The sequence below is a fragment of the Cryptomeria japonica genome, chromosome 4, assembly GCF_030272615.1.
Source record: "Cryptomeria japonica chromosome 4, Sugi_1.0, whole genome shotgun sequence".
NCBI classification, from domain to species: domain Eukaryota; kingdom Viridiplantae; phylum Streptophyta; class Pinopsida; order Cupressales; family Cupressaceae; genus Cryptomeria; species Cryptomeria japonica.
Window position 1 is genome coordinate 160,391,203 of NC_081408.1, and position 13,857 is coordinate 160,405,059.

The 13,857-nt window shown below is 31.8% G+C and overlaps 1 protein-coding gene across 1 annotated transcript; it reads left to right on the forward strand.

The window, feature by feature from the left end:
• Positions 1-13,118: 13,118 nt before the first annotated feature.
• On the forward strand, positions 13,119-13,550 carry LOC131874982 (uncharacterized). Its single transcript, XM_059218966.1, has one exon. It carries the CDS (start codon positions 13,119-13,121, stop codon positions 13,548-13,550), a length of 432 nt encoding a protein of 143 aa, XP_059074949.1.
• Positions 13,551-13,857: the final 307 nt, after the last annotated feature.

Here is a 13,857-nt window from a genome sequence, read left to right on the forward strand (position 1 = left end):
TTCTCTCACATTTAAATAAATTAACATTTATTTAAATCACCTTTATCCTTCACCCACTTGCATTTTCCTACAAATGCAAGTTGCACAACTATTTTAAATAAATAATTTATTTAAAATCCTATTTATCCTCACCCACTTGAAGCCTTTAATGGTTTCCCTCAAAGTCTTCAAACTTAATGGCTTCCTTCTAGAGTCTTCTCAAGCCTTTAATGGTTTCCCTTAAAGTCTTCAAACTCAATGACTTCCTTCTAGAGTCTTCTTAAGTATTTAATGGTTTCCCTTAAAATCTTCAAACTTAATGGCTTCTTTCTAGAGTCTTTTTAAGCCTTTTAGAGTTTCCCTCAAAGTCTTCAAGCATTTAATCCTTTATCTTCCTTTTTCTCATGTAAATAAATTAAGATTTATTTAAATAAAATCCATAATTCACATTCACATTTAAATAAATTAATATTTATTTAAATATCTATCCAAATACGAATTACACCATTTAATTGAAATAAATGATTTTTACTTCAATTGAAAATCACAAAATTCCTCCCACTTGCATGCCTAAATCTCTTCTAGATTCTTCTAACTCCTTCTAATTAGCCTAATCCTATCCTAATCATTGTCACATTCTTAAATAAAAGGAAGTCACTTCTAAAAAACCTCCAAAGTCTTCAATAACCATTAAAGACTTTATATCTTCAAATGGTTAACCTCTAAAGTCTTCCAAACCACTTATGGCTCTTACATGACCATTAATGGTTAAATCCACTTTCACCCACGGTTAGGGACTTTGACCCCTAACTCAACCCTCATGTGACCCATGTGTCTTCTCAAGCATTTATTGCTTTGACCATGGTTATCCTCACTAACTCTTGCTCAAGAGTTTATCCATTGGATAAAAGCATTATTCATTGGATAATGAATTTATTCACTCAACCCAACCTTAACCTTAACTCCCAAGTTAACTCTCAGGTCATGTCAAGCATTTAATGCTTATTCCCTCTCCTCTCAACTCATCTCATGTTGACACTTGTCATCCTGAGATTGGGTTGAAAGTCCTCACATGGATTGAATACCATTCAATCCCGACCTTTGTTAAGATTACTCAATCTCAACCATCCATTGCTCCATTTTTCTTATAAATAGAGCTCATTTCTTCATAATCCAGATCCTAAAAACTTGTATGCATTTATATTATAGTTAATTTTAGAGAAGAGCATTTAGCATAAATCACATACATTGTTATTTTGGTCTAAAATAAATCATTCTCATTTCATAGCATCTAATATTAGTTTTTGTTCACATTTGTATATCATTTTGAGAACAATCATCTTTCATCTTGAATCTCCATAAGACATCCATAGTGCAAAAAGTTGTTGAGAGATACACTAATTTGGAACTTGGAGAGGAGAGGAACAAGAGAGGAGGAGCTACGAGCATGGTAGAAGACATTTGGAGATGTCTTCTTGCATTTATATTCATAGTTAAATGCTTTACTTTGTTTTTAGTGTCTCTCTTGGTATGCCTGCTTAAACTAGTTTTTGGTTGATTAACACTAACAGTTCTTTGTTTCTTGTTGTTTCTCTTGTGTTATAACACCATAGGTTTTGGTCTAACATTGTCCATTTTGCAGAGCATCAACAACTATCCTTGGGTCCCATATTACTACTAATCCTCCTGAAGCCCCATTGGTTGGGAAGCCTTCCAAACATCTCCTACCCAATCTTGTGATAAATGTTTCTAACTCATCTTTTCCTAATTTGGTTTCTTGTATCATAATTATGTATGGGTTATATTTAGTTAAGCAACGTTTTAAGATACATTGCTTGTTAGGGGCATTCAGGCCCCTAACATTCCATGTGAAGAGCTTCATTTTACTCTGGGAAGGATCTTCCCCTTCCTTGCATGAAAGAGATTAGTTAAAGTAGTTTGGCCCTCAGCCTTGCCCGCTTTGCTGATGAGTTCTATTATTGATTTCCTCCCTCTTCTCTTCACCTCTTTTACACAATCTGGGGAATCAATAATGTTTAGTGTTTTGGCTAAGCCCAACTCCTCTTCCTCTATGCTTATAGAGGTTTCTACTTCTAAAATTTTAGCCTTTGAAATTTTTCCTTCAAGTAGGCCTGACATTAGAACTCTTTTTTGATAAGCTAGTTCCTCCTCATCCGCTACTTCATCTATAAAGGTTTCAGTTGAGTCATTAACTGTTTCATTTCCCACGTACGCCAAAATGAGTTTATTCTCCTTGATAATTCTCCTAGCATACTCAACCTCTGATTCCTCCGTATCTTTTAATAGGGGGTTGAAGGGTGGCGAGTCAGAGACATCGATTTCCTGTGCGTTCTTTGAATGGAGACCCTTAACCAGACTATGTTTTAGTTTCAATACACCATCCTCATCTGTATTCTCACTAGAGTGAGCCTCCATGCACCATTTAAGGAGGGTTTGTTCACACATGGGAGGGATCAAAATATCTTGGTCCATTAGCGATGGAATTTTAGAAGCATTCTCAGAGCTGGATTCTATTTCCCCTTCCTCCAATTCTAGGGTTGGGGTGTATCCTGGAGATAGATTTTTTCCTAGGTCACTTGTTGTATTTATGTCTGTTGATTCTATGTTGGATGTTTCTCTATCCCTAAGTATTTCTCTGACTTCACCACTATTAGTCAGGCTCAGGGTGGCATTTGTCATTTCCTTTTGTTTTGATTTTTATTGTAGCGTTTAGGGTTGAGGAAGGTTAGACAGGGTAGGATTACACCAGCTTGATCCATCCCACCCATATATACCTCTGGTCTTACCTCATATATCGAATGGTTAGTTATAATTCTGATAGGTTCCAAACTTATGACATTTGCTTGCAATTTAGCCATTATTCTGGCTGTAGTAGAGTTTCTATAATTTTTTTCAAAACCTACAAAACCCCCTAGTGAATCCCTAATCCTTCTCAGGCAATGCTCATTGAGAAGTTCAACTGGGAGGTTAGGCAGTTCAATCCATCTAGGGACTAAGCAATTCTCAAACAATTTAGGGGAAACATTTTGCCTCCATTTAAAAAAGGCAAAGTAGTAACCTTTAAAAAAATAATTTGATTATTAAGTAAATTTCTCTTTAGTTCTGGTGATTCACAGAGAATAAATAGAAAATCATTTTCTAGGGTTGTAATACGTGTCTGTTGGTGATCGATACCAGCCACTGGATAATTTTTGGGGTGGATCTGCCATGTCCATACCATTTCTCGAACAACCCTTGTTTCATATAGTCTTCCCAGGGGTCGTCCATATAATGATTGCTGATGATAATCTTTTTTTGGTCTAGTTTGGCATAGCCCCTTACTTGTTGCAGCTCTCTATGATCCCATCTTTTGTTTTCTGGGATGAAAGCTCGAGGTAGGTTAATATGATGTTTTGCCAAGGGCTCTACCCTAGACCTTTTTTCTCCTAATTTTATCCAGTTCACTCCAGTAGCGACACAATTAGTTGGAGGTGAAGGCTTATGAGGCGTTCGTCTATTGGACAAACCCATTCCTGTCCTATGATGGGAGCCGAGAGTCTTTCTAGGGTTCTGTTGAATTCTTTCCCGGTCAAAGATTTTGGAAGAGGGGGCATGATTAATATCTTTCAAGGCCTCAGAACTGATTGGAAGACCCCGGACAACCCTAGCCAGATCTTTGCACCTCTGGTTTAAGGAAACTAGAATGGAGTTTGCTCCCATAGTGCAGGTTTTTAAGGCCTCAAATCTGTTTGTTGATCCTACTTTGTTGAAATGCGCAAATTTTTGGGGTTGCCCTGATAGCACAGAAGCGTGCTTGACAACTATTTTCTTCTGCTTGGTTCCTTTCCAATTTGCTATCGCGGTTTTCTGCAACCCTATTTTTGTGGGTCCGGATTTTTGCTGAGCCATTTTTTTGGTTTTTTTATTTATTATTATTTATTATTCACAAGACAAATATAAATATTTAATTATTATTATATATGAATAGTAAACTTAATTATATAAATAATATAAGTATAAAATAGTATTTAATTGTTATTTAGAAGTTTGAGATAATTGAAATTCAAAATTTTTTGTTTAGGGATGAAATTTAATTATAAGTTTTATAATTATGTTAGAGTAGAAATAGATCAATATATATTTTCCTATTAATTATTATGGTAAATTAATGGTCGTGTCAAAGAGTATTATACAGCTTCTCATGCAAGGATTAATAATAAAATAATTAAATTTGTAATAGATGTCAATGTGAGGTGGTAATGAATGTCACTAAGATGATTGTTGATTGTTGATGAAGCTTGATGTATGCCAAAAATTAGATATGTTAGATAATGTACTCAAAGTGTACTTGATAATAGATATTGCTTATAGATTGAACTAAGAGATTAATTGTTGTTGATGTAGAAAATTATTTTAACCTGAGGATACAAATTTAAATTTTGAAAATGGGAGACATGATTGTATTGGTGATCTTATCTAAAAAATATAACCACAATTAAAATTTTATCTAAACTCAATAAATGAAAAAATAATATATGTAATAAAAAGTTTAATTTGATTCTCAATCAATAAATATTCCCTATAATTAAAATCTTGTTTGAAAAAAAAAATACTTTGATACATGAAATTAAAATAGAAAGGTCTTTTTATGTACCTCTCTACTCATAGTAAACAACTCTCTCCAACTCTCTCTCTCTCTCTCTCTCTCTCTCTCTCTCTCTCTCTCTCTCTCTCTCTCTCTCTCTCTCTCTCTCTCTCTCTCTCTCTCTCTCTCTCTCTCTCTCTCTCTCTCTCCTCTCTCTCTCTCTCTCTCTCTCTCCTCCCTCTCTTCCTAGACCTCTATATCTATCTACTTTTATCTCTATCTTTATGCCTCCATATTTCATCTTCTATCTCTCCCTCTATATCTTTCTTCTTACCTCTTCACCCTATATATTCCCCCCTCTTCACTTGTTTCTCTATATAACTTTATATGTTTATCTTTCTATTTATATCTCCCTCTCCTATTCTTTCCTTCTTTCCCTCTTTATATATTTATTTCTTCCCTCTCTCCTCTTTATATTTATCTTTACCTCTCCTTCTCCATCTCCATCTCTATATCTATCTCCTTACCCCCCCCCTCTCTCACTCTTCACCCATTCATCTCTCTCTCTTTAGATCCCCATCTCTACCTATCACAAAAAAAAAATGATTTTATTTGTAATAGAGTCTGATTATGGTTTGATATGTTCTTAACCTTTGATTTGATTGTATGTTATCTAAAATCCTTAACATCATTTGCAAAATTTTAATCAACATATTTGGGTCTACTTAGTAGTTTCATGATTAAGAGAATGGATTGTTAAATTGTGTGTAAGACCCAAGTTTTGATGTATGATGTTTTACTTTGCCATCCTCAAGCTAGAAGGAATTTTTATATTGACAAAGAAGAGAGATGCTCTTTATTTTTAAAATTGATCGAAACAAATTACAGTGAATTTTGATTAAAACTCAAACTGTAAGAAAGATTATACTTTCACAAGATTTTACATTTGATTATGTCATTTTTTAATATTAATGTTTTGAATTGTACTCCATGATCAATCAGAATAATGAGATATGTAAGAAATGAAAGGATTATTGTAAACCAAGTAACTTATTAATAATTCAATTTACAACAAAAGTTAGCTTGGCAATATTTTTGGGTTTGATTATGTAGATTTTCTTTTACTATTAATGTTTTAGATCTTAATCCATGATTCATGATCAAGATAAGATAGCTAGAGAAGAAAAATGAAAGAATGGTAGTAGACCAAGATAACCTATAACAATTAAAAGTATCTTGGTAAGAAAGAGGAGATGGATTGTTTTAAGGGAAAGAACTAGAAGTGTCTAGAAAAAAAGAATGTCAACCCTTGAAAAAGTTGCATGGAACTCAAGTGGATAATTTGATCATCAAACTAAGGGGACCAAAGATTGCACATTTTTAAGAAATTTTTCAAGATTATTATTTAGAACTAAAATATTCTTTAATGAATTGGAAAGGAGAGAACATTACAATGAAGATAAATCTTATTTACCACTTATATTGTCACAACCTTCTCTTAAACAATTAATTTAAAATATAATTAATTCTTATAAGTAATAAAAAATATTGTATAGTTATTTTTCCAAAAATATAAATCTAAAATAATATTAGTAGCTCATCAAGAGAGTAAATTTATTGTGATTTATCCTTTACCAAGATTCTAAAAATATTTTGACATGAACGAGTCTTAGGGTACATCTAGAGACTTTGCTCAATATAGATAGAGTGATAGTTACGTATAAAACTATCAATGAAGACTATTAGCACAAATTATATACATAATGTGATAGTATTATTGGTCATTAAGAAAAATTTGGAGATTTAGACTATAAATGTAATTGTATGCCTCATGGACACCCACTATATAATGTAGTACATATATTTAATTTCATGATTGAAAGTCTTTTTGGACACCGCTATATAATGTAGTACATAAATTTAACTACACAATTGAAAGGTTTTTTTTGGTCATGTTTGAAGGATCTAGTTGATTGAAGATGTCACTTCTCCATTAAGACCTTTATTGTACAAATAACATCATTTGCTAAATAGCCTAACCCTTGACCCCATGTACTCCATAAATGTTTGCAACTAATACACTAAAAATCTCCTAATTGGCCTTCCTCTAATTCCTCTATTGATGCATATATTTCTCTACGTCTAAATCCCCCTATCCCCCCCTTATCTATCCATCTATATCTCTCTTTATCACCCTCTATCTATTATATCCTCTCTCTCTTCTCTCTCTCTCTCTCTCTCTCTCTCTCTCTCTCTCTCTCTCTCTCTCTCTCTCTCTCTCTCTCTCTCTCTCTCTTCTCTCTCTCTCTCTCTCTCTCTCTCTCTCTCTCTCTCTCTCTCTCTCTCTCTATTTTCCCCTCTTCCCTCTCTTCTTCTATCTTCCTTTCTCCCCCTCTATATCTAACACATCTCCCTCTCTCTATCCATGGGCATCTCTGATTTAGACGATTGATTTTAGTTGTGTTTTGATCCTATAAATGGATTCATAGTTGATTCTAAAACTATCATTTATTAAAATAATTTATTTTAAAAAATATTAAAATAAAGTATTTAATTTTAATATTGAAAATAATTACTATTTTAAATTTTTTTAAATTATAATTTTTATTAATATTTTGATTTTGATACATTTTGACTTTACATTTAGTTTTGTTCTATTTTATTATTTAATTTAGATTCAAGTTTGAAAATAAAAGACATTCTTTTTAATTATTATTATTATTTTAATCATATTGGATTTTATTATGTCTAGCAAAAGGATAACAATACAAAATCACATTTAACATTCCCCACAAGTCCACTTTTCTATATATGATATATTTTATTGCAATGTATGCTTAATCTTTAATTATATTATTAAATTGTATAGATATTATATTTATTTGTATATATTATATATTGTTAAATAGAAGTAATAATTAATTATTTTTCATATATTATTATTAGATTAATTTACATTATAAAATATATCACTCCTTATATCTCCCTCTCTACATTTGTGTCTCTTCAATCTCTACCTATACCCAAATCCTCTCTTTGTATCTCTCCCTCTCTTTGCCCCTCTCTTTATATCACTCCTCTCTCTCTATATATATATGAATCTATTCCAACTCTAGATCTATACCTTAATCCTCTCTCTTAATCTCTTCCTCTACATCTTCATTTCCATCTCGATCTCTATCTTCTTCTCTATATCTATACCCTTACCCCTCTCTCTCTCACACACTCTTCCTGCCTCTATCTCTTCCTCTTTTCATCCCTAACTTCCCCCCTCTTAAGACCTACTTATCATTTTGATTTGTAGGTTTACTTTCACCCATGTTCAAATCCTCGTAATTGGAAGCATAATTGATTTGAAGCTATCACTTCTCCATTGACACTCTTATTGCATAAATAACATCCTTCACTAAATGTCCTACCAATTGACCTCATGTGATACACAAATGTATTTGAAAAATAGATCATTTTTTACCTTACTGCCTTTCCACACCTTTTCAGCGTACCTATTGCACACCATGGTGCAATTGCTACTATTTACGCTGAAGGCATTTCTTTATATGAGATGGACAGAGCTCAAATGGTCTAACAATGGTGGACATTGTCATTCAGGACTTGCAAGACCATCTAGATGATCATCACCGTTCCTCATAAATTTTTCATTTTTGTCCTGACATGAATGGTTGTTTTTCTCATTTATCATTACGTGTCGCCTTCTAACTATGCTATCATGTCTTTTTTCGGATGTCTGTAGACTCCATTGCATTATTTCATAATTTTGTTTATATTAGTCATTCATTTGTTTTATACCATCATTTGTCATCCACTATTTCAACTTACCATCGTCTGTCCACTATTTCAGCATTGCAGAACACCGCTTTTCACACTATACTTGGTGACATAGTTTTTTATTTATTCAAGAATGCCTAGTATTGAATTTTTGTGTCCCAAAAGATAGGTAGAGTTTGAACTTTAACAAGGAAAAAATTGATTTCCTCCATCATAATTAAAAAATACATCCTTCGATTTAATAAAAAATAATTAAACTTTAATAGGAAAAAATTCAATTTCCTCCATCAGACATTTGATTAAAAGGTGCATCCTTTGATTTAATAAAAATTAATAGCATCCAATTAAAACATTAATAAGAAAGTTTCCTGGATAAGATAATCTGATTCCCATGATCCAATAAGAATTTATATGGTTAAAAGTTATTAAATACAAAAATATAATATAATACATATTTTTGTTGTGTGATAGAAATTAAATTATGTATAATATAATTATAAATTATTTTAGTAGTATATCATATTCTATAATAAAAATTATTTAAAAAAAAAAAATTATACTTAATAATTAATATATTTTTATATCAAATAAATTAAATTAAAATATAAATATAATTTAATTATATTTATTAAATTATAAATTATAATATTATAGTATATTTTATTTATGAACAAAAAATCAAAAAAAACATGCAACCAATGATTGACAAATAAAAGATGGGTTTATATTTCTTTGATTTTTTTGAGAGAATTAGATTTATGCTTTTAAAAAAAATTGAAGACAATTATAATTTTGTGTGAATATTATAATAAAAAATTAACATAATATATTTTAAATAGTGTGATTTGTTCCAATAACTTGAGAATATATGTTTCAAGTTTTAGATAATGCCTTCAAAATATTGAAGGGATTTCTAATTGTTTAAGAAAAATTATAATAATTGAAATTAATATATTTTAAGTGTATTTATGTTAATCATATCAAATGCATAGATGATTAATCAATTATTTTAAATCAGTTAGAAATTATCAAATATGTTATTGAATGGTTAATAGATACATATATTTATAGTCTTGGTATCTAATATAACACTCAAAACATATTACCAAAATTTAGGCTAATTTTAAAAATAAATTTCCACCCAATAAATTATCATATAAACACAACTTTCCTATAATAACATCATATGCTAACACAAATTTATCTAGACTTGAATGAGTTCATTGTAACAAGTTTACTTGTATCTTACATACAAATTTAACTTAAATTTTATGTGTTATGAATCTAGTATCCTTGTATCTTACATACAAAATTAACTTAGATTTTACATGTTATGAATCTTGTATCCTTGTATCTTACATACAAAATTAACTTAGATTTTACGTGTTATGAATCTTGTATCTTTGCTTCGCTGGGAGTCATTACTTCCCCCAATTAATTGTACTTAATATGTTTAGTTCTATAATTCTATTGACATTTTCATCTCTCTCTCTCTCTCTCTCTCTCTCTCTCTCTCTCTCTCTCTCTCTCGCTCTCCCCTAACACAAGTCTATTGGTAATTGACACGTAGTTGATTTGTTCAATGGTTTGCCAAACCTCATCTATTGCCTACAAATATGCCAAAAAAAAACCAAAAGTTAACTGTCCCTATGTCACCTCCCTGCAAGCAGCTCATCAGTACTTTTTTCCCTTGATGATTAGTCTCTCACAAATCATTTTAGATTGAATGTGAATATCTTCTTGTAGCTATCAACTACCCACTAACAACTACGTTGGTTTTCTAGTCTTGCTGAGGATTCTGTCGGAAAACGACTACACCAGGCAATTAGATATGTATCTCTAGACAAAACAAACAAATCCTCAGAGAAGAAAATTAAAACACCCAGTGCCATTCAAAAACACAGTGAAAACAGATAGTCCGGCCTAAAAAAATTTGAGTCAGACTTTCAAATAAATTTTGGTGCCATAATGAAGTAGTCAATTGTTGTTGTTTTAGACAGAATTGAATATGCACTTGCCCTTATAACATTTACAAAACAATAATGATTTAGACAAAACCTTAAGATGGGATGTGAAAATTTTATTTTTCATTCCAACACACAATCCCACAGAATCTTAAAAACAAAGAACTTGGAAATTTAACTTCTACATGTATATCATTAGAAGAGAGAAAATGTTTCAAAAAATTGTATAAATTGGCAAGCATAATTAACCTTCTTTACAATTTTGTTTTAAGGATAAAACAATGGCCTTAAAATGGTATTCATATAGTAGGTCCAAAAGACTAATTTGGCCTAAATATAAGCATGTGCATTTAAAATTAGATCCTCTAGAGAAATTTTCTTAAATGTTTTGACCCAACGGATGCTACAAGCCATTTTAAGGTCATTTTAAGCCATAGGACTAATTCAAATAGGCTTTGAAATGAATTAAACATGTGTATTAGAATATTATTTAACGTTATATTGAGTGAAAAGTGTGGGGATTCTTTGAAATGAATATATATATATATATATATATATATATATATATATATATATATATATATATATATATATATATATATATATATATATATATATATATATAAACAATTCTTTGAAATTTAAACTTAAGACCTCCCATGTAGGAGGCTTGCAGCTAACCGTTGCAGTGTAGGATCATCACCACCTGAAAATATTCTTGTGTTAACATCGTGAACAAGTTCGTTAGGTCATACTTCGTTAGTTTATATACACAAATATAAATAAACAATATTTTATCTTATTTTAATCAAAATAAAAAAACAATTATTCTCTATAGAATTTTTTGAAAAAGTCTTATGTTTTAACACTTTTATACACAAAGCTTGCAAAGAACTAGTTACAACTTAATATTCCACCATCGTCAATCCTATGTTCTAGATCCCATCATCATAATAAAATCATGCATCTAATTTATTCATCACTATCTACTGCCTTTTCTTATTAATTGGATGTATTTCATCTTCTACAAAAAATATGTTAGAATTATATGTAATGGGTACATCTAAGAGATCTTAAAGTTGAATTGTTGAGTCCTTAAGCACATGATGTATTGGATTGGTGGATGCTTCCCATGGAGACACTCCTCTTTGAATCCCTCTTTCTATATTCCCATCTCTCTATCAATATTCCTCTAACTGAAACTCTCTCCCTCTCTTTTTCTCTCTTTTACTATATCTCTCTCATATATATTCTTCTCTTTATATATACTTACCTTTCTCCATACTTTATTTTTCCTCTTTCAAACATCTCCCTCTCTCTCCCTCTTTCTCTCTTTCTATTTCTACCTTCATCTTAATCTCGAACTCTTTATAATTTTTTATGTTTATCTCCCTCTCTCTCTTCATCTCTCTCTTTGTTTCATTAGATACCTTTAACTCAACTCTTTCTCCATATCTATCTATCTAAATTTATTTTACCCATCCATCTCTCTCTCTCTCTCTCTCTCTCTCTCTCTCTCTATATATATATATATATATATATATATATACCTCATTTGAATGTCTATTAGCTCTATCTATCCACATCTTTATCTATTCTCTCTCTCTCTCTCTCTCTCTCTCTCTCTCTCTCTCTCTCTCTCTATCTCTATTTATTTCTCTATCCCTCTTTATATCTCTTTATCATCCTCTATTTATATATCTCCTTCTCTCCTTCTCCCTCTTTATATATTGAGCTATCTCTCTCCCACCCCTTTTCTTCCTTATCTCCCTCTCTACCTATCTCTTTCTCTTTGTATCTCTCCCTTTGATGCAGGGACTTCGTGGGCTCATAACTTTTGACTCGGTTGTCCGATTGGGCTGAAATTTTACGTGGACATAGATCTTGAGGATTTGATTAGATTTCCGATAGGACAAAGTTCGGTAGGGCCCTACATTTTCAGGGTCAGATTCCTTCATCTAAGGCCTCAAAATTGGCTTTTACTCTTTTTTCGGTTTTTTTAGTTAATTTTGAGCTCATAATCTTTTTAAGATTAGAAAGTTGTTAATTTGTGTTGTACAAATTTTTTTTTAGATTTCTAGAAGATTTCGTAATTTTTGGGATAGATTAAAAAATTTCCTTAAATGGCAATTTTTGGATTTTGTAAAAAATCTGCCCAAAAAGGAAATTTTTGGTGATTGTTTAAAATAGGGACTTTTTCATTGTAATGGCAGAATGGTTGGAGTTGCAGAAGAATAATGAAGAACATTTGATCTATACTTGTGTTATTTCTAATTATTCTTTGTTATATTGATTATGTTTTAACGAGCTACATCATCTGGTATCAGAGCAGGAAGATGGTTGGGAGAGGAAGAGGAAGAGGTCTTGCTCAGATGTATAGAGACATGTAAAACCTCCAAAGGCAGGTTGCAGAGCTCATGAATATAATGGAAAATCAGAGAATGAGGCAAAGGGAAGATAATTCTGATGAAGGTTCAAAAGAAGGAGATACAGATCAGTCTGAAGAGTTTGAAGAAGAGCCAGTAAATCATGGAAATTTTGAAGAGAGGATGCTTAAGGCATTAGAAGGGAAGATTGAAGGAATTAAAGTAGAAGTTTCAGAATATGCAAGCAGTCTTAAACCAGAGGAGTTGATTGATTGGTTGAATGAGATGGAGAAATTTTTTTAGTGGAAGTCTATGACAAAGGAAAAAAAAGTTAAGTTTGCATGCACTAAGTTAAAGGGTCATGCAATGATCTGGTGGGATCATCTACAAAAGGAGAGAACGAGTAAAAGAAAAGAGAAGATAAAAAACTAGAGCAAGATGGAGAAGAAATTAAGAGAAAAGTTTTTGCCTTTAGACTATGCACAAACTCTATTTCGTAGATTTCAAAATCTGAAGCAAAACTTATCTACTCTACAAGATTACACAGATGAATTTTACCAGTTATCCATTCAGGTTGAGCATCAAGAATTTGATGAACAAATGGCTGCTAGGTATGTAAATGGATTGAAGTTTTCAATTCAGGATGAATTAAGCATGCACCAGATCGACAATATGGAAGAGGCCTATCAGCTAGCTCTAAAGGCAGAAGAAAAACAAAACAGACAATATTTTCAAAGGAATAGAGGAGCAAGAAGGGTTACTTCATCTCCTTCACGTGGTGGTTCAAGTTATGGTATGGGAGATTCATCCCAAGGAGTAGAGAAGCAAGATGATACCTGCCCAAAGCCCTCTAATCTACAACAAGGATGAGGGTTTCAAAGAGGAAGAGGCTATGGTGGTGGTAGAGGATGGGAAAGCCAAAGGAGACCATTCATGTATTTTAGGTGTGGGGAAGAAGGCCAAAGAGAATTTGAGTGCTCAAATTTTAACATGCAAGATAGAAATCAAGGAGGACTGTCCAGAGTGATTTTAGCTAAATCTGAAAATAATGGAGCAGATTTAGAAGTTCTCCCAAACATAGGAGAAAACCTCATGATAAGGAGAACCTTGATAATCCCAGAGAAGGAGAAAACACAAATTCAAAGCTCTGATGACTCATGGCTTCGAACCAATATTT